This window comes from Notolepis coatsorum (genome assembly GCF_963971535.1).
Source record: "Notolepis coatsorum genome assembly, chromosome: 10".
NCBI classification, from domain to species: Eukaryota; Metazoa; Chordata; class Actinopteri; order Aulopiformes; family Paralepididae; genus Notolepis; species Notolepis coatsorum.
Window position 1 is genome coordinate 127,266,186 of NC_140174.1, and position 22,421 is coordinate 127,288,606.

General features: G+C 45.2%; 1 protein-coding gene across 1 annotated transcript in view; it reads left to right on the forward strand.

Annotated features, from left to right (window-relative positions):
• Positions 1–22,421, forward strand: part of ccser1 (coiled-coil serine-rich protein 1) — a gene marked incomplete at both ends in the record, with an annotated part of 379,715 nt that overhangs the window by 21,410 nt on the left and 335,884 nt on the right. The window contains one exon of the mRNA XM_084323183.1: positions 811–1,001. Coding sequence (XP_084179309.1) covers positions 811–1,001 — 191 coding nt within the window. The remainder of the gene's footprint in view (positions 1–810; positions 1,002–22,421) is intronic.

Consider the following 22,421-nt stretch of genomic DNA (forward strand, 5'->3'; position numbering starts at 1 on the left):
GCTTGTCCTCACAGCCTAGAATATGACACGGCCACTGATGATGTCATGGTTCGCAAGGAAAAAACCAAAAATAATTCGGGTTCCAACTGAGCACAGATTTTTCACATTCCGAACCAATTAATCCCGGTGTGAATGCGCCTAATAGTGTCATAGCTCTGACGTGCATTGCCTGTGAGCCGCCACTAGGGGCAGAGCAGCTAACCACAAGTGAGTGAGTGAGTGAGTGAGTGAGTGAGTGAGTGAGTGAGTGACATTGTTTGTGTCATATAGATGTGCTTTGTATCCAAAAAGGCTAATGGATGGAATATATGAATTGCTGTTGATAATGTTTTAATATGTTTATATGAGGCCAGATTCATCATGTGTTTCCTTCTTTCTTCTCTCCCTCCTCTCCCTGCCCCCTCTCCTCTCTCTCTCTCTCTCTCTTCTCTCTCTCTTCTCTCTCTCTCTCTCTTCTCTCTCTCTGTAAACTGCTCTGTTTCTCTCCTCTTTTCCTGTTTCTCTCTCTCTCTCTCTCTCTCTCTCTCTCTCTCTCTCTCTCTCTCTCTCTCTCTCTCTCTCTCTCTGTCTCCTCTCCCCTATTTATCTCTCTCTATCTGCCCCCCATCTCTATCTCCCCCCCGCCCCCCCCCTCTCCCTCTCCTCCCCTCCCCTCTCTCTCTCCCCCCTCCCTCCCCTCTCTCCCCCTCTCCCTCCCCCTCTCTCTCTCCCTCCCCTCCCCCTCTCCCTCTCCCCCTCTCTCTCCCTCCCCTCTCCCCCCCTCTCCCCTCCCCTCCCCCCCCTCTCCCCCCTCCCCCCCCCCCCCCTCGGCCTCTATGTGTAGTAGTGGTGTCAGTCCCTACCATGAAGTGATGCGGATGGAGCGCCGCCTTCGCTCCTCGTCCGAGGGGGCCGGGGGCCCTCGTGTCCATGGCAACCACAGAGACGCCCCCGGCAACGAGGCGTGTGGTCTGCTCATCAAGCACAGGAACAACTCCTCCTCCTCCAAGCTGGGGAGTCTGGTAGGTCCCACGCTGTGTCTGTCAAGTGTTCCTCTGGGAATCCCCTGGTTGGATAGGTAGTAATAATGATGTGTGTGTGTGTGTTGGGGGGGGGGGGGTACAGGTAGGATAGGTAGTAATAATGATGTGTGTGTGTGTGTGTGGGGGGGGGGGGGGGGTGCAGGTAGGATAGGTAGTAATAATGATGTGTGTGTGTGTGTGTTGGGGGGGGGTACAGGTAGGATAGGTAGTAATAATGATGTGTGTGTGTGTGTTGGGGGGGGGTACAGGTAGGATAGGTAGTAATAATGATGTGTGTGTGTGTGTGTTGGGGGGGGGGGTGCAGGTAGGATAGTGTAGTAATAATGATGTGTGTGTGTGTGTGTGTGGTGGGGGGGGGGTGCAGGTAGGATAGGTAGTAATAATGATGTGTGTGTGTGTGTGTTGGGGGGGGGGGGGGGGTGCAGGTAGGATAGGTAGTAATAATGATGTGTGTGTGTGTGTTGGGGGGGGGGTACAGGTAGGATAGGTAGTAATAATGATGTGTGTGTGTGTGTGTGTGTGTGTGTGTTGGGGGGGGGGGTGCAGGTAGGATAGGTAGTAATAATGATTGTGTCTGTTGGTTGTGTCTCTGTTAGTGTGTGTGTTTGTGTATTATGTGATATGTCATTCATAGTTAAAGACAGTAGAGGTTGAGTACTTTATTATCTAAAGATGGTAAGTTAGAGTGTTGTGTTCATTCACAGTTAAAGACAGTAGAGGTTGAGTATTTTATCATCTAAAGATGGTAAGTTAGTGTTGAGTTGATTCATAGTTAGAGACTGTAGAGCAGGGGTGGCCAACCCGCGGCTCGCGAGCCACATGCGGCTCTTTGCCCGTCAATATGCGGCTCTTCATCCATAAAAAACAATATATATAATATTTTTTTAATTATTTCCCCCCCCCCCTTTTTTTGTGTCACTCACTCCATAAGGACATAGAATAAACATTTTTTTTTTTTTTTAAATGGTCCATTTGCATGTTCTTGGTATCTGAATCTAGGGACATATATGGATCAGTGTCAGAAATAGTGTGTCCTGTTACTAGGCTTGAGTAAATTGTAATGAACCAAAGGAGAATATCAATTCTATTTAAAAAAAAAAAAAAAAAAAAATTATCGTTGACTGTGAATAACACCATGCTAAAATTGACCAGACCTGAAAAATCTAAGCAAATGAATAAAGGGAAGATGATTAAACAGAAGGTTTTGTAGATACAGTACTGAATTCTGCCATCTTTTTTATAATGTAAATTTCTCCACCATTTTCCCATCGTATTGCAACACCGTTTTTTGCAAGACGTTCACAGAAAGGTAGAGAACCGAACTGCATTCTGTTTTATGGCAATAACGTTCAGGTTTGTGGGAGATAATCCCAAAAATAAGAGAAATAAAATGTAAATCCAGAAGTCAGATGATTGACAGGGGCTGGTGTGAGCTGGGTAGGGTAGTTTTTCGAAATTCGAAAGCCCTGAGTCTCTTCCTTCAAAAGACTACACTCACTTTTGGCTGTGCCACTTCCTCCTGTCAATATGCGCCGGTTTCCGACTCAATGCCCTGAGATTTCTATAATCTTATATTTCACTAATAACAGTTAAAATATTGGTAAACAAACGTAATGCTGAAAATATACACTTTTACTGTATATCTCGGGCTTAAGAGGTAATTGTGAGCTTGTGAGGCCCAAATTAAAAAGACATTAGCAACTTCAGAGGCCAGAGGGTGGGACATATAAACACATTTACTATCAAATAGCATTGTGAGGCTGAACAACAGGACCAATTGACTATACATGTGCTTAACATTTTTTAAACAAACATTCTTTTTTTAAATGGCTAAAAGTGATTTTGTAATTTTGCAACCGTGGGTCTCACAGGGTACTTTTAACCCTGTGAGGCCCAAATAAAAAAGACATTAGCAACTTCAGAAGCCAGAGGGTGAGACCTATAAACACATGAAGGGTGCCGTGACTGAAAAAAAGGTTGAGAAACGCTGGTATATGGTGTGGCTCTTTGTGGTACCGCAGTAATTTTTGTGGCTCTTTTTGTGGTCTCTCACTGGTTGGCCACCCCTGCTGTAGAGGTTGAGTACTTTATTATCTAAAGATGGTAAGTTAGAGTGTTGTGTTCCTTCATAGTTAAAGATTTTCATCGAACAGTGACGATAGATAAACCTTTATGGCGGATTAATGTACAAGATTACAACTCTCATCAAAGCTCAGGTTTACATCGGCGAAGAGCATAAAAAACCTCTTCAAATAAAGGTTTTATGATCTTGTTGAGGTGGAGATTGGCTGCGTGTGTGTAATGAACGGTACAGTGTTGGTGATATAGTTTACGTACTCATTAAAGGTGGTAAAGGAGTACACGATTAGCTACCCACTGCAGTACAGATCAAAATAGAATCAATGTGTTTAGAAAACGCCCTCAGGAGTGTGATGCCACCTAATTACTGGGTCCTAATTGACGCGTATGTTAACTGAGCTATTTAGGATGTCTGTGCAAACTCAATAAATGGCTCTGAGCGTTATGGAAGATAAGATATTCCTTCATAGATCCCCTTGGGGAAATTCAGGCATCATACAGGTATGGGTAGGGTAACAGTAGACATAAATATAGCAATACAATTATAGTACAGTAGAAAAGTTTAATTAGGCAGTGTAAACCGTGTATATAAGATAATTTTTTTTAAAGGTGTGGTGATGGAGGAGGTCAGAGAGGTAGGGGCAGGGCACTGGTGCTTCCAACTTCAAAAAGTTGGGAGCACCAGTACAAATTTAGGAGCACCCACCAAAATGTAAGGAGCACTAACAATATATATGTAATATATATTTTTTTATTGATAAAAAAAAAACGACAATATAACAGTACTGTAATGCAGTAAAACAGTGAAAGTAGCCTTAAACTATAGTATAGTGTAGACCTAGTAGTGTAGCCTATAGTGTAGACTAGACATGTATGACTAGACATGTATGACATTTTGAGGGTACGATAATCTTGGGCAAAAATACCACGGTTTCACGGTATTCGGTACATAAAAGCGTCTTTTATTACAGTGCACAATAAGCTTTTCTGTAAGTGTTATTTATGAATATGTGAAGACTGTCTGTATTACACACAGAGGGAACTGTCGGACCACTTTCAAACTAAGTACAGAATATAAAATACTTCCATTTGACATTAGCCATTTATGGGTGGAATATTCCGATTCTAGCTCACTAGATCAGTCACATTAAACTTTCTTTTTGTATAGCTTATACTGTAGGGGTGGGCTTGTAATCGATTGATCGATTACTCACGGCTATGAGAAAACTCGATCTTTCAGCCAACAACAGCCAGCTAGCCAGCTACTGCACTATGAACTGCCAGCCAGCTAGCCAGCTACTGCACTATGAACTGCCAGCCAGCCAGCTGGCTACCCAAATCCACAACAGCCAGGCAGCCAACCATACAAAATACAGTCTCAGCCAATCACATCGATTTGTACAGTTAGTTAGCTCCACTCCATTGCGAATTAAAAGGTAGCCAGCCAGCACAGACCATATTAGCTAGCTACAGTTGCTAGGTAGCTAACGTTAGCTAGCTAGCTAGCCAACAGCTGCAAAAACTAATGCCAATGATGGTATCAGCCGTTGATACGAGCTATCAGTAGCTATCCAACTACATAACGTTAGACAACGCCTTGTGCATTAAACTAAAGTGAATAGTTTACTGGGCCATTTTGTTAAGTGATGTTGAAAGAGGAGCTGCTCTCTTCAGAGCGAATGAGAGATGTTGACTAGATGGGTCTGTGAGGGGGAGGGGCAGGGGCAATGCGAGCACTGGGAGCAGCGTGTGCGGACGTGTGAACAACTTGCTGTAGGATGAGAGAAGACAGCGAGGCTTGAAGGCTAATCTTAACCAATCTAAAATCAGCATTAAATGTAAGAACGTCAAGCTCACGTTTGATTGGCTAGAATGGTCACTGTCAACTCACAAGGCGCATACTGAGTGACAAACTAGCGAATGTACAGAGAAAGGGACGTTCGGGGATGGGGGGGGGGGGATAGGAGGTTGCACCAGAACAATTATTTGCACTCGCACGAATGCTCCCAATTATATTTTGAGGTCGCACAGATACAATTTCATATGTATATGCATATGCGACCATTTCGGTCGCAATTTCGAGCCCTGGGTAGGGGTGATGGAGGAGGTGAGAGAGGTAGAGGTGATGGAGGAGGTCAGATATGTAGGGGTGATGGAGGAGGTCAGAGAGGTGTGGGGTGATGGAGGAGGTCAGAGAGGTAGAGGTGATGGAGGAGAGGTAGGGGTGATGGAGGAGGTCAGAGAGGTGTGGGGTGATGGAGGAGGTCAGATATGTAGGGGTGATGGAGGAGGAGGTCAGAGAGGTAGAGGTGATGGAGGAGGTCAGAGAGGTAGAGGTGATGGAGGAGGTCAGATATGTAGGGGTGATGGAGGAGGTCAGAGAGGTAGAGGTGATGGAGGAGGAGGTCAGAGAGGTAGAGGTGATGGAGGAGGAGGAGGTCAGAGAGGTAGAGGTGATGGAGGAGGAGGAGGTCAGAGAGGTAGAGGTGATGGAGGTAGAGGTAGAGGTGATGGAGGAGGAGGTCAGATTGGTAGAGGTGATGGAGGAGGAGGTCAGAGAGGTAGAGGTGATGGAGGTAGAGATAGAGGTGATGGAGGAGGAGGTCAGAGAGATAGAGGTGGTGGAGGAGGAGGTCAGAGAGATAGAGGTGGTGGAGGAGGAGGTCAGAGAGATAGAGGTGGTGGAGGAGGAGGTCAGAGAGATAGAGGTGATGGAGGAGGAGGTCAGAGAGATAGAGGTGGTGGAGGAGGAGGTCAGAGAGGTAGAGGTGATGGAGGTAGAGGTAGAGGTGATGGAGGAGGAGGTCAGATTGGTAGAGGTGATGGAGGAGGAGGTCAGAGAGGTAGAGGTGATGGAGGTAGAGATAGAGGTGATGGAGGAGGAGGTCAGAGAGATAGAGGTGGTGGAGGAGGAGGTCAGAGAGGTAGAGGTGATGGAGGTAGAGATAGAGGTGATGGAGGAGGAGGTCAGAGAGATAGAGGTGGTGGAGGAGGAGGTCAGAGAGATAGAGGTGATGGAGGAGGAGGTCAGAGAGGTAGAGGTGATGGAGGAGGAGGTCAGAGAGGTAGAGGAGGTGGAGGAGGAGGTCAGAGAGGTAGAGGTGATGGAGGAGGTCAGAGAGGTAGAGGTGATGGAGGAGGTCAGAGAGGTAGAGGTGATGGAGGAGGAGGTCAGAGAGGTAGAGGAGGTGGAGGAGGAGGTCAGAGAGGTAGAGGTGATGGAGGAGGAGGTCAGAGAGGTAGAGGTGGAGGAGGAGGAGGTCAGAGGGGTAGAGGTGATGGAGGAGGAGGTCAGAGAGGTAGAGGTGATGGAGGAGGTAGAGAGGTAGAGGTGATGGAGGAGGAGGTCAGAGAGGTAGAGGTGATGGAGGAGGAGGTCAGAGAGGTAGAGGTGATGGAGGAGGTCAGATATGTAGGGTGATGGAGGAGGAGGTCAGAGAGGTAGAGGTGATGGAGGAGGAGGAGGAGGTCAGAGAGGTAGAGGTGATGGAGGAGGACAGAGAGGTAGAGGTGATGGAGGAGGAGGTCAGAGAGGTAGAGGTGATGGAGGAGGTCAGAGAGGTAGAGGTGATGGAGGAGGAGGTCAGAGAGGTAGAGGTGATGGAGGAGGAGGAGGTCAGAGAGGTAGAGGTGATGGAGGAGGAGGTCAGAGAGGTAGAGGTGGAGGAGGAGGAGGTCAGAGAGGTAGAGGTGATGGAGGAGGAGGTCAGAGAGGTAGAGGTGATGGAGGAGGAGGTCAGAGAGGTAGAGGTGATGGAGGAGGAGGTCAGAGAGGTAGAGGTGATGGAGGAGGAGGTCAGAGAGGTAGAGGTGATGGAGGAGGAGGTCAGAGAGGTAGAGGTGATGGAGGAGGAGGTCAGCGAGGTAGAGGTGGTGGAGGAGGTAGAGAGGTGGAGGTGATGGAGGAAGTCAGAGAGGTGGAGGTGATGGAGGAGGAGGTCAGAGAGGTAGAGGTGATGGAGGAGGTCAGAGGTAGAGGTGATGGAGGAGGTAGAGAGGTAGAGGTGATGGAGGAGTGTTTCAGAGTGAGAGTGATGGACCAGTGTTTCAGCAGCAGAGTGAGAGTGATGGACCAGTGTTTCAGCAGAGAGTGATAGAGATGGACCAGTGTTTCAGCAGAGAGTGATAATGATGGCCCAGTGTTTCAGCAGCAGATAGTGAAAGTGATGGACCAGTGTTTCAGCAGAGAGTGAGAGTGATGGACCAGTGTTTCAGCAGAGAGTGAGAGTGATGAACCAGTGTTTCAGCAGAGAGTGAGAGTGATGGACCAGTGTTTCAGCAGAGAGTGAGAGACCAGTGTTTCAGCAGAGAGTGAGAGTGATGGACCAGTGTTTCAGCAGAGAGTGAGCGACCAGTGTTTCAGCAGAGAGTGAGAGTGATGGACCAGTGTTTCAGCAGAGAGTGAGAGTGATGGACCAGTGTTTCAGCAGAGAGTGATAATGTTGGACCAGTGTTTCAGCAGAGAGTGAGAGTGAGCGACCAGTGTTTCAGCAGAGAGTGATAGTGATGGACCAGTGTTTCAGCAGAGAGTGATAGAGATGGACCAGTGTTTCAGCAAAGAGTGATAGTGATGGACCAGTGTTTCAGCAGAGAGTGATAGAGATGGACCAGTGTTTCAGCAGAGAGTGATAGGATGGACCAGTGTTTCAGCAGAGAGTGATAGTGATGGACCAGTGTTTCAGCAGAGTGACAAAGATGGACCAGTGTTTCAGCAGCAGAGAGTGAGAGTGATGGACCAGTGTTTCAGCAGATAGTGAGAGTGATGGACCAGTGTTTCAGCAGAGAGTGAGAGTGATGGACCAGTGTTTCAGCAGAGAGTGAGAGTGATGGACCAGTGTTTCAGCAGAGAGTGATAGAGATGGACCAGTGTTTCAGCAGAGAGTGATAATGATGGACCAGTGTTTCAGCAGCAGAGTGAGAGTGATGGACCAGTGTTTCAGCAGCAGAGTGAGAGTGATGGACCAGTGTTTCAGCAGAGAGTGATAGAGATGGACCAGTGTTTCAGCAGAGAGTGAGAGTGATGGACCAGTGTTTCAGCAGAGAGTGATAATGATGGCCCTGTGTTTCAGCAGCAGAGTGAGAGTGATGGACCAGTGTTTCAGCAGAGAGTGAGAGTGATGGACCAGTGTTTCAGCAGCAGAGTGAGAGTGATGGACCAGTGTTTCAGCAGAGAGTGATAGAGATGGACCAGTGTTTCAGCAGAGAGTGATAGAGATGGACCAGTGTTTCAGCAGAGAGTGATAATGATGGCCCAGTGTTTCAGCAGAGAGTGAGAGTGATGGACCAGTGTTTCAGCAGAGAGTGATAATGATGGCCCAGTGTTTCAGCAGCAGAGTGAGAGTGATGGACCAGTGTTTCAGCAGAGAGTGAGAGTGATGGACCAGTGTTTCAGCAGAGAGTGAGAGTGATGGATCAGTGTTTCAGCAGAGAGTGATAGTGATGGACCAGTGTTTCAGCAGAGAGTGAGAGTGATGGACCAGTGTTTCAGCAGAGAGTGATAGAGATGGACCAGTGTTTCAGCAGAGTGATAGAGATGGACCAGTGTTTCAGCAGAGAGTGATAATGATGGCCCAGTGTTTCAGCAGAGAGTGAGAGTGATGGACCAGTGTTTCAGCAGAGAGTGAGAGTGATGGACCAGTGTTTCAGCAGAGAGTGAGAGTGATGGACCAGTGTTTCAGCAGAGAGTGAGAGTGATGGACCAGTGTTTCAGCAGAGAGTGAGAGTGATGGACCAGTGTTTCAGCAGAGAGTGAGCGACCAGTGTTTCAGCAGAGAGTGAGAGTGATGGACCAGTGTTTCAGCAGAGAGTGAGCGACCAGTGTTTCAGCAGCAGAGTGAGAGTGATGGACCAGTGTTTCAGCAGCAGAGTGAGAGTGATGGACCAGTGTTTCAGCAGAGAGTGATAATGATGGCCCTGTGTTTCAGCAGCAGAGTGAGAGTGATGGACCAGTGTTTCAGCAGAGAGTGATAGAGATGGACCAGTGTTTCAGCAGAGAGTGATAATGATGGCCCAGTGTTTCAGCAGAGAGTGCGAGTGATGGACCAGTGTTTCAGCAGAGAGTGATAGAGATGGACCAGTGTTTCAGCAGAGAGTGATAATGATGGCCCAGTGTTTCAGCAGCAGAGTGAGAGTGATGGACCAGTGTTTCAGCAGAGAGGGATAGTGATGGACCAGTGTTTCAGCAGCAGAGTGAGAGTGATGGACCAGTGTTTCAGCAGAGAGTGAGAGTGATGGACCAGTGTTTCAGCAGAGAGTGATAGTGATGGACCAGTGTTTCAGCAGAGAGTGATAGTGATGGACCAGTGTTTCAGCAGAGAGTGATAATGATGGACCAGTGTTTCAGCAGAGAGTGATAGAGATGGACCAGTGTTTCAGCAGAGAGTGATAGAGATGGACCAGTGTTTCAGCAGAGAGTGATAGAGATGGACCAGTGTTTCAGCAGAGAGTGATAATGATGGCCCAGTGTTTCAGCAGCAGAGGGATAGTGATGGACCAGTGTTTCAGCAGAGAGTGAGAGTGATGGACCAGTGTTTCAGCAGAGAGTGAGAGTGATGGACCAGTGTTTCAGCAGAGAGTGAGAGTGATGGACCAGTGTTTCAGCAGAGAGTGAGAGTGATGGACCAGTGTTTCAGCAGAGAGTGAGAGTGATGGACCAGTGTTTCAGCAGAGAGTGAGAGTGATGGACCAGTGTTTCAGCAGAGAGTGAGAGTGATGGACCAGTGTTTCAGCAGATAGTGATAATGTTGGACCAGTGTTTCAGCAGAGAGTGATAGAGATGGACCAGTGTTTCAGCAGAGAGTGAGAGTGATGGACCAGTGTTTCAGCAGAGAGTGAGAGTGATGGACCAGTGTTTCAGCAGAGAGTGAGAGTGATGGACCAGTGTTTCAGCAGAGAGTGAGAGTGATGGACCAGTGTTTCAGCAGAGAGTGATAATGTTGGACCAGTGTTTCAGCAGAGAGTGATAGAGATGGATCAGTGTTTCAGCAGAGAGTGAGAGTGATGGACCAGTGTTTCAGCAGAGAGTGATAATGATGGACCAGTGTTTCAGCAGAGAGTGATAGAGATGGACCAGTGTTTCAGCAGAGAGTGATAATGATGGCCCAGTGTTTCAGCAGCAGAGTGAGAGTGATGGACCAGTGTTTCAGCAGAGTGATAGAGATGGACCAGTGTTTCAGCAGAGAGTGAGAGTGATGGACCAGTGTTCTGATCTGTAAGGTGACCTTGGGTGTCCTGAAAGGCGCCACCAAATAAAATATTATTATTATTATTATTATTATTATTATTATTATTATTATTATTATTATTATTATTATTATTATTATTATTATTATTATTATTATTATTATTATTATTATTATTATTATTATTATTACTACCAGTGTTTCAGCAGCGGAGAGTGATAATGATGGGTAAGGTTCTTGAGGTGGAAAAGGGCTGTTTCTGTCATGTTCTGAAACTGCATTTACATTTTGTTTCTAATGTAATAACTGTCAATCTACCAGCTCAAAACGAATTCAGTCTTTATTAACATGCGCCGACCCACTATGGGACGTTTTTAGGATGATTTGCCCACCGGCACTTTGGCGACCCCTAGTGGCTCGGGTGTGCATATTTTGTAATACAATATATATATCGAATTGAAGGCTTATTTGTTGCCTGTCGATAGTGACAAAATCCGACAAAAGCGGTTCTTGAGTTACATGCCGGTATTTGAGGCTTGTGCAAAGTACACGGTATTGCGCAAAATACCACTCCCGACTTTTGGCGCAGTAGTTCCGCCAATCTAGATCCGATCTCGAAAATTATTATGGATCGTTATGTAGCCAATGAGTGTGGCTTACCAATGAAACACCACGTGGGGATGTATGAATCTAAAAAACAAACAAAAAACGAACGAGCGAAAACAGGAAGAGAAAAACAGCAGAATGAATTGAAGTCTATGAGAAAACTCAGTTTTTCTTTTGTACACAGTTGACCAAAATCACTCCTAATCACTCATTTCTGAATGGATCTTTATGAAATTTGGACATGTACTACATAATGCTTCAGGCTATGGATCTCGGGTGCCATACCACCTTCTGGGGAAATACTACCTCTGGACTACTAACTAGTAACTACTACAGAAAAACTTGAGTAACAAGTTTTTCTACAACTCAAGTTCAGACCTATGTTACTCTATTACGTTAGCACTAGGGCTGGGCAATTATCGATTAATTCGAATGAATGATTTAGGACGATTTTGAAAAATTAAAAGCGATACAAAATAATAATAATAATAAATAAAAAATGTTTTAAGAGTCACATTTTATTTGACTAAAAGTGATGTTTGGTGAAAGTTAGATTTGCACTTTATTAATCCCAATAGGGAAATTCATTCTTGTTTGATGATCAAGAGGCACCTTTTATTTGTTTTAAGTGAAGTTTGGTGAAAAAGCTACTTATTGCACTATTAATCCCAATATGGACATTCATCTTTGTTTGATCAAGAGTAACCTTTTATATACCGGTATATATATATATATTATATATGGTATTATTATTATTTATTTTTTAAGTGAAGTTTGGTGAAAGTTAGGTTTGCACTTCAATCCCAATAGGGAAATTCATCTTGGTTTGATACATTTTGTGTCAAATAAAAACAAATGTTATTTTAATGATTTCCTTGGAGTTTCTAGTTTTCAAGAGAAAAATATCGATTCAAATCGTAAATTGGATTTAAAAAGAAAAAAATCCGTTATTATTATTGCAGTAGGTGGTACGGTGCTGCTCTGCAGGGGAGCTGGCTAGGACACACACACACATACATACACATACATACACACACACACACACATACATACACACACGCACACACACACACATACACACATACATACACACACACACACACACATGCACACACACACATACTGTACACACGCATACACACGCACACACACACACAAACATACACTCAGAGACACATTGTTTTGCTACTAAGTAAATGGGTTAGTCACTACACACACACACACACACACACATTATACACACACACACATATACACACGCACACACACACACACACACACACACACACACACACACACACACACACACACACATATACACACGCACACACACACACACACACAGAAACATACACCTAGACACCAGGGTTTCCGTTCGAAAATATTGGTGCCGGTCTCCGTGTCCTGTAAGATTTCAATCTCCCTGACAAATGGGAGAAATTCCGGTCAGAGTTTATTGAGCTTAAAAACAATTGATAGGCAGGCTATATAAAGAATGACATCCTCAAGGCATGTAGATTTATAATAACTTTTGCGTATACATTATATTCCAAATAAAATAAGTCCTGTCGTAGACTCACGTGCTGCTGCTGACTTGAAATCAAATAGGGGAATTTCCGTCTGTGGGCAGTCGGCCCGACATTAAACAGCAGTCTGTTATAATCACATTTTTATGAGCTAACGAATTCTGTTATATTGGACATTTGTATTAATTATATCAAGCGAAGAACTGAGAAATTTGGCACTACTGAGACGGCAGCATTATCATGTGGGGTTCACTGAAATCTAAACGTTGTGTGATTTGTCGAATCCAATGACTATCTCCGCCTCCCAACGAAGCGATACGCTAATCCAGAATCAAGCTCCCGCCCGCCATTCTCATCAGCAAACCACAGGCTCGCGCTGCAGCAGCTGTCACACCCCAAATTAATTTCGACATCGCTTCACCAATAATCGTTGTATCAGAACACTACACACATATCATAATGTTCACAGCAAACTGTAGTTGATCACCAGGTATGTTTTATTAACGTAGGTTGAATAATTCATATAAGAAAAACGATAGGGAAATCTCTCTTACCTTTCTCCACTGGTTAAAAATGCCAGGAACTGCGGTGAAATTTGCTGTGCGAGTGAACATATCCCTTGGACATGAACTGACGGTACGTTTTTATTGATATATCATTGGGATCCCCCTCCGAAATTGGTCAACACGTCACCACGCATTTTGGCCGGAGCTTAAAAAGTGTTGATAGAATTTGACGTTCTGAGCACGGTGGACACCTTATGTCTGTGTTTATAATGAATGCATGGTAAAACGGATTATATTGAAACATAGTGCGAGTACTCACAACAACTATTCACACAATTTAAAACAGCCCATATTTATTTTGTCATACACAATTAATTTTTTTTTTTATTTAACCTTTATTTAACCAGGAAGGTTTAACCAGAATAGGTTTGTATCTATTGGTTTATCTAATGAAGACCGTTGTGTAGAATAGAATTCTCATCCAGCAGACAGCTTTTAGAGCGTTGCCTAACTCCCTACATATAGGAACACACATCGTTGTCATTATTAGACCTGCTTGGTTTCATAAAATATTTGTTAAGGTTAGCTGTTTGGCCATCTCTCTCTCGCTCGTATAGCTGTTTGCCGTTATGGTGGCCAGGCTGGCAGGCTCAATACAAAAGAAAGAAAAAAAACATTCAATCCGAGCGTGCTCTAGCCGCGCTTTATCAGAGTGAAGCAACAATGAAACAAATGTAACAATTGTTTCGTTCATCGCATAGGCTATTTCATTTGAGCCTATTTTAATACAATTCAAATTGTGCTTAGAGGGAATTATTTTCACAGGACATTATGACCGGAGAGATTTAAATATGTCGGACTTCAACAGATTTTCCCGGTAAGAAAACGTTAATTACCGGACAACGGAAACCCTGCTAGTGACTAAGTAAATGTGTTCGTCACTACACGCACGCACGCACACACACACACTCATGTGCACACACACTCATGTGCACACACACACACTCATGCGTACACACACACACATACACACTCATGCACACACACTCACCCACACACACACACTTTTGAGTCTCTGTGTGTGTGTGTGTGTGTGTGTGTGTGGTTGTGTGTATGTGGTTGTGTGGTTGTGTGTCTCTGGCTGTGTGTCTCTGGCTGTGTATGTGCAGCCAATCAGACAACATGTCCTGAGCTCTGTATGAAGTCAGGCTGTCTCGTTCTATCGCTCTCTCTCTCTCTCTCCTCTCTCTCTCTCTCTCTCTCTCTCTCTCTCTCTCTCTCTCTCTCTCTCTCTCTCTCTCGCTCTCTCTCTCTCTTTTTATCTCTCTTTCTCTCTCTCTCTCTCTCTCTCTCTCTCTCGCTCTCTCTCTCTCTCTCTCTCTCTCTCTCTCTCTCTCTCTCTCTCTCTCTCTCTCTCTCTCTATCTCTATCTCTATCTCTATCTCTATCTCTATCTCTATCTCTATCTCTATCTCTATCTCTCTCTCTCTCTCTATCTCTATCTCTATCTCTATCTCTATCTCTATCTCTATCTCTATCTCTCTCTCTCTCTCTCTCTGAGCTGTTGTATGAAGCCAGGCTGTCTCACAGGCAGCAGTGCTTGGATAAAAGTCCTTATTCCCGATCTCCACTGGATGAAGAGGGATTTCAGTCCCTCCCCTCAGCTTCCTCGCCTCCTTGACTGCATTTTAGAAAGTGCTTCATATTTCTTATTGTCAACAACAACGGAGCCTCCGGGAAAGACCCAACCAAACCGTCTCAAGTTTCAAGTTCAAGTTTCTTTATTAGTTGTCATATAGAAATACAGAATACTTTTATATGAAATGCTTCTTTCCGCTTTGCTCCTGAGAGTGTGCTATATAAAAGGATATGTATAAAAAGTATAATATAAGTATAGAGTAGAAAGTCAAGTATGTAAACAAGTGTAAACAAAACAAAAATGTTCAATATACAGTGCAGAGTAGAGAAAGGTAACTGAGTTCACATACAGTACAATACAGTACAACTTGCTTGTGGTGCCACCTTGTGGTGGTGAGGTGCAATGAGGTATGAGTTGAGTTGTGTTGAGTTGTGCAAATCTCAATGATGAATTGAAAATGGGGGACCCTGATGTAAACAAGACGAAAGTCTTTCTCTGGTATGCATCCCCTTAACAATTGTATGTATTGAGCTGTACTGTACTGTACTGTACCCATTCTGCAATCTGTTAATACAGTTTTCAATCAATCAATCAATCAATCAATCAATCAATCAATCAAACTAAAAAATATACAAATACCAGTATACCAATCAATATAAAGTGTCTAAAGTGGGTAAAGTGGGTGCTACAGTGAGTTGTTTATTAAAGTGAGTGTGTACGTGTGGATGTGTGTGCTGTAGGGATGGGAATTGATAAGATTTTATTGATACGATTCCATTATCGATTCCCTTATCGATCCCTGATATATTTATAATTTAAATAAATACATTGGAAATGCAACACAACTAAGCTGGTTAGAATAACAAAATGCAACTTGACATTTCTGATTGTCATTTATTGTTGAGCCCCCATGTCAGAAAAATACAAAAACTGTAAAAAAAAAAAAAAAAATTTAACTATAGCCTACACTTAAATAAAATAATGTATTTGAGATTCTATTAACTAATTTAATCTATTGAAACGTAGTTGCATTCAACAAGTCGTTATTCCTCTGACTTCTCTGTCTCTGGTCTTGAAGACCAGCGTGCACACACACACACACACACACACACACACACACACACACACACACACACACACACACACACACACACACACACACACACACACACACACACACACACACACACACACACACACACACACACACACACACACACAGAGCTCTCTCCCCGGTCCCCGCTCGCCCCTGTCCTGTAAGGTATTGGCTCGTGTTGCTACACGGACATGTTTGTATGTTGCACGGTACTTCCTGACTTACCTACTGGTAAAGTCAACCCTCCGTCTCTTATTATATGTGAACTAAAGAGTACAAGGTTTACACAACAGCCCCCACCCCCTTTTTTTTATTTGTACCTGTACTACCTGCTGTCAGCTGTTATCTCTCTCTGTGTGTCTGTATGGGATTGGTTAGCTAGCGTTAGCTCCACGGCCCAGAAATAAATAAATGACTCGGTTCTAAAGCATTCGAGTAGTTTTCAATCACTGTACTTAGAAACAGTCAAACAGCGGGAGCATTTCGGGAGCATATGACCAAAACCCAGGCAATTTCAAGCCCTTAAGGAATCAAATAGTCTGCCATGGCTACATGCGTGGCGCTAACGTTATTGTTTTGAAATGCGCAACTGTCAGAAAAACCTGGCAGCGATAAGAGGAATCGATAGTCACAGAGGCATGCGATTCCAGGAATCGGACAATTAGGAACTGGCTCCCAATGGGAACCGGTTTTCGATTCCCATCCCTAGTGTGCTGTGAGTGTATTTGATGGTTTGTTATAGTGTTATTTTCATTGATTGTCATTGAGCATCCTGATAGCCTGGGGATAGGGGTGTCAAACTCATTTTCACAGAGGGCCGCCGCCACATCAGCATTATGGTTGCCCTCAAAGGGCCAAATACCGTATAAATGTTAATGTAATGTAAAATAAATGTAGCTACACATTTACATATTGTTAAACATGTTGTTTCTGTATTTATTACTGATTCAAGTTATACATATTGCATATGCATTTGCATAAATGTAAAAATATATGTTAGCTTATGTTATTTTAACAAATAATTTTAGTTTATCAGAACCCCATATTACTCCATCAATCAATGATCAAACCATTCAAGTAAATAACAAAGAAGAATATCATCAAATACAAGCTATGACATTAAGTTTGTTCAAAACCTTTTTGTCACAGTCAAGAGGGGCAGAACTAACAACTGTGAGCTGCAAGGAACACGTGGGACAGATGTAGCAGATGTTACAAAAACAAATGGCTGCACACAACCTAACTTTAATTAACAGATTGCAGAATGGGTACAGTACAGTACAGCTCAATACACACAATTGTTAAGGGGATGCAGACCAGAGAAAGACTTTCGACTTGTTTACATCAGGGTCCCCCATTTTCAATTCGTAATGAAATTGCTATTATGTGTCTGCATGAACACACAACTGTAACTGTACTCAAAAATAACAAAATAAGGGTTGTCTCAGTTCACAACTATATTGGTCAAGTTTTGGGTGGGACTTGTTTGCGTCCCTACAGCTTCTTATTCAATTGAGCGAGATGCTCGGTTATGTCACACAGCCAGTTTGCATCTGACAGTTCAGACAATATTTCTTCAACCCTTTGTTACCTATTCCGCCTGGATCTTTTTTGTATTTTGGGCTGTAAAATTGTCAAAGAATGTCTGAGGAGTAAGTGCTTTTGGCTTTTTTCCTTTGTTACTTCATCAACATACATGTATGTGTAAGAATGTGTAATAACTAAGGCTGTCAAAGTTAAAGCTTTATTAACGCATTAACCCACAATTATTTTAACACTGCTATTTTTTAACCCAATATTAATGATTTTTTTTTCTTTTTTTTTTTCTGAGCTCTTGGGGGGCCACATCAAATGACGTGGCGGGCCGCATTTGGCCCGCGGGCCGTGAGTTTGACACCTATGGGATAGAAGCTCCTTCTGAGTCTCTCTGTACTGGCCATGAGACTCCGGTATCGCTTGCCTTTCTTTTTTAATTCTCTTAGCCTTATTTTTGCAACGCTTGTTGTAAATGTCTTGGAGAGTGGGAAGCCCACCTCCAATTGTGCGTTCGGCTGAGCGGGCCACTCTCTGTAGTCTGCTGCAGTCTTGTGCGGTGCTATTCCCAAACCAGGAGGTGATATTGCCTGCTTCTCTCTACACGTCCTGCTCTCTCCTACCACTAGGAGCTCTCAACCAGGAAGTACATCCTTCTCTCTCCTCCCGCTAGGAGCTCTCAACCAGGAAGTACATCTTGCTCTCTCCTCCCGCTAGGAGCTCTCAACCGCGTAATTTTTTTCCATAGCCGTATTTTGCGGAGACGCTCTCTGATTGGCCACTGACGTTTCTGGTGCGCCCAATCGTGTGACGCCTGTTTCTACACCGGTTAAGCTTAGGCACTCTTTCGAAGTTGGTTAAGGTTAGAGTTTGTCTTAGATTAGGGCGATAGAACACCAGCCCTGATTCCAAACTCTAACCTTAACCAACTTCGAAAGAGTCGCCTAAGCTTAACCAGTGATAAACTAGGCGTTAGGTAGTTTGCTGCTGTTCGACGCGGAAATGGGCAAAGACACAGCTTGTCACGCAATTGGGCGCACATGTCAGTGGCCAATCGGAGAGCGTCTCCGCAAAATGCGGCTACGGAAAAAAATAACGCCTCTCAACCAGGAAGCACATCTTGCTCTCTCCTCCCACTAGGAGCTCTCAACCAGGAAGCACATCTTGCTCTCTCCTCCCGCTAGGAGCTCTCAACCAGGAAGCACATCTTGCTCTCTCCTCCCACTAGGAGCTCTCAACCAGGAAGCACATCTTGCTCTCTCCTCCCGCTAGGAGCTCTCAACCAGGAAGCACATCTTGCTCTCTCCTCCCACTAGGAGCTCTCAACCAGGAAGCACATCTTGCTCTCTCCTCCCACTAGGAGCTCTCAACCAGGAAGCACATCTTGCTCTCTCCTCCCACTAGGAGCTCTCAACCAGGAAGCACGTCCTGCTCTCTCCTACCACTAGGAGCTCTCAACCAGGAAGCACATCTTGCTCTCTCCTACCACTAGGAGCTCTCAACCAGGAAGCACATCTTGCTCTCTCCTCCCACTAGGAGCTCTCAACCAGGAAGCACATCTTGCTCTCTCCTCCCGCTAGGAGCTCTCAACCAGGAAGTACATCCTTCTCTCTCCTCCCGCTAGGAGCTCTCAACCAGGAAGCACATCTTGCTCTCTCCTCCCGCTAGAGTTAATTATATTGTTTACAATGTCTTTCTTCTATTATAACCTTGCCCATTTGATGTTCCCAAATCATATTCAGAAAGTATCACAGAGACTTCTATTGACCAAGGAATTAGTTATTATTAGTAAGACACAACATTTCCGTATAGCAATCCGAAGTGACATTGACCACCAGACTCTTTCTCTTAAGGCATTAACTGGGTTAATTAATATAAATGTTATATTGTAACTGTCTAGTTACACATTGGTTCCGAAACATGTATGTTCCAGGCTGCAATTAAAACTTTGAATCTGAGAGAGCTCTGGTCAGCGAAGCCGGCGATGCAAGCGATTATTATTGGTTTTTAATGACAAACCAATTACATAATCCAACATATGTGTAAAGGCACACACAACATATTCCAGTTAACGGTATATTTTTTTAATGATTCGTTATGGCGTAATCAATACTTCCATGCGTATAAATTGCGTTTGCGACCTCCATGTTTTGGGGGTATTCATGAGAAAACTCTGATCCGGGATTCGGCTCCCATCCGTCGGTCAAGAACTGTGGGTTTTCAGCCTCTCTCTCTGGAGCTTAACGGAGTTTCGATTCCTGGCTAGAGGAGCTTGTCGCGGCTCATGCGCATGTGCGCGCTCGGCCAATCAGAGAGGGGTCTGCAGAAATGGGCTCAACCAATCAGAGAGGGGTCTGCAGAAATGCGGCTACGGAAAGTATAGACGCCTCTCTCCTACCGCTAGGAGCTCTCAACCAGGAAGCACGTCCTGCTCTCTCCTCCCACTAGGAGCTCTCAACCAGGAAGCACATCTTGCTCTCTCCTCCCACTAGGAGCTCTCAACCAGGAAGCACATCTTGCTCTCTCCTCCCGCTAGGCGCTCTCAACCAGGAAGTACATCCTTCTCTCTCCTCCCGCTAGGAGCTCTCAACCAGGAAGTACATCCTTCTCTCTCCTACCGCTAGGAGCTCTCAACCAGGAAGCACGTCCTGCTCTCTCCTCCCACTAGGAGCTCTCAACCAGGAAGCACATCTTGCTCTCTCCTCCCACTAGGAGCTCTCAACCAGGAAGCACATCTTGCTCTCTCCTCCCGCTAGGCGCTCTCAACCAGGAAGTACATCCTTCTCTCTCCTCCCGCTAGGAGCTCTCAACCAGGAAGTACATCCTTCTCTCTCCTCCCACTAGGAGCTCTCAACCAGGAAGCACATCCTGCTCTCTCCTCCCGCTAGGAGCTCTCAACCAGGAAGCACATCCTGCTCTCTCCTCCCGCTAGGAGCTCTCAACCAGGAAGCACATCCTGCTCTCTCCTCCCGCTAGGAGCTCTCAACCAGGAAGCACATCCTGCTCTCTCCTCCCGCTAGGAGCTCTCAACCAGGAAGCACATCCTGCTCTCTCCTCCCGCTAGGAGCTCTCAACCAGGAAGCACATCCTTCTCTCTCCTCCCGCTAGGAGCTCTCAACCAGGAAGCACATCCTGCTCTCTCCTCCCGCTAGGAGCTCTCAACCAGGAAGCACATCTTGCTCTCTCCTCCCGCTAGGAGCTCTCAACCAGGAAGCACATCTTGCTCTCTCCTCCCGCTAGGAGCTCTCAACCAGGAAGCACATCTTGCTCTCTCCTCCCACTAGGAGCTCTCTCACCAAATCAGTACACAAGATCACCAAATCAGTACACATGATCACTGAATCAGTACACAAGATCACCAGATCAGTACACAAGATCACCAAATCAGTACACAAGATCACCAGATCAGTACACACAATCACCAAATCAGTACACAAGATCACCAAATCAGTACACACAATCACCAAATCAGTACACAAGATCACCAGATCAGTACGCACAATCACCAAATCAGTACACAAGATCACCAAATCAGTACACAAGATCACCAAATCAGTACACATGCTCACCAAATGAGACACCAGACCACATCATTGGCCTGCTCTGGCTGAGCTCCCTTGAGCAGCGTTTTTGTAGTTTTGGGTTGGTTGGTCCTGTGACAAAGCAACACTTGTTTTCATGTCCATGGGCCGTCTGTTTCCGTGTGTGGATTCCTGTTGCATGGCAATGGTGGTCTTCCTGTCCCACTTCCTCTGGAAGCCCACCTGAACTTTAACCCTTTAACTACCACACTACAGAAGGTTAACCTTTCACTACCACACTACAGACGGTTAACCTTTAACTACCACACTCAGAAGGTTAACACTTTCACTACCATACTACAGACGGTTAACCTTTCACTATCACACTACAGACGGTTAACCTTTCACTACCACACTACAGAAGGTTCTGTTTCGTTAAGGCTTCGCTCAGCACCAGTAGCACTGTACTTCACTTCGTGCACGAGCACTGAATAAAAAATTCCACCATGTACCTTTACATGCCCATATTCGTCTGACCACACCCCCTTCCGCTTACCTTCATAAGCAGGTGTGTGGTCACCTACTCGCCTCCTTCTTCACTTTCACCACAAGGAAGTGCCTTTGGTAGATCCCCACTTGACGAGGTTGTTAGTAGAAGAAAGTTGGAAAACAAAAGAAGATACGTTGACATCATATCTTTATTTTCTCTCTCACTATTTTCGAGAAAATACGGCGATATTGTCTTCGTTACTGGAGGTCATTCCGACCTTCAACGGCTTTTTCGTATTAGGAGCTCACGCCGCTGACATGCTCCCCAGCTACAGTCCTCCTTGCTGCGGCTGGATGGGGTTGCCCTCCGGCAACACAGCTGGACTGTAGGACGCACCGACTGTTGTGAGAAGCGGTGGTTTCCAGGTTGGGTATGTACTGTTTTGCTTGCGAGCTCTGGTTGTTGTTGATGCTGTGGGGGTTAGCTGACAATTTACGAAACGCCGACTTCAGGCTGGGGTCCTCTGCTCGGCTTAAACGGCGGTCGGAGGATCTTGGTCTGACGCCCATGATGGTCAATCTAGTGGGCCCCGACCAGGACCTGGTGATCCCAGGATTCTCGAGCGGATGCTTCTCTGTCCCGTGCAGGCCCCATCTTTCATATACAAATGAAAGTATACCCTAACGAGGAAATGTGGGCATAGGATCTTCTTTATCGGGAGTTCCATGCTCAAAGTCGGCTGCAACCCAAAATGGGAACTGTGCTGGCCCCGCTGTATGTCTGGATCACCGTTGACAACTGTGTTCTGACATTCTTTTTCTTTTCCCTCTTAGGGAGGGACTTGGACAGCGGCCTGTCTGAAGTGTGGCTTGTTATGTGTGTACAGTTCATGTGATAGCTGCTTAGCTTGCGTGCTAGTTGTGGCCTACTGTGTTAGCCAGTCAGCTGTTAGCTGCGGCGTTAGCTCGCTGTGTTTACCAGGCTAGTAAACGTTAGCTTGTTGCTATCAGTCGATTGGCTGTTAGCTTAATGCTACACTGTTGAACGTTTTTATGACTATAACATGCCTTAAACACTCTGACTACGACGTCATCTTTGACAGAGGATGTTAGTCGAACCTACACCGGAGCCCTGCCAGCGAGGACTGCGTCAAACATGGAGAAACATAGCGGCTGGGTGGCGCAACAACGTTACCCTCATCGTCAACACAGGGATGCTGTGT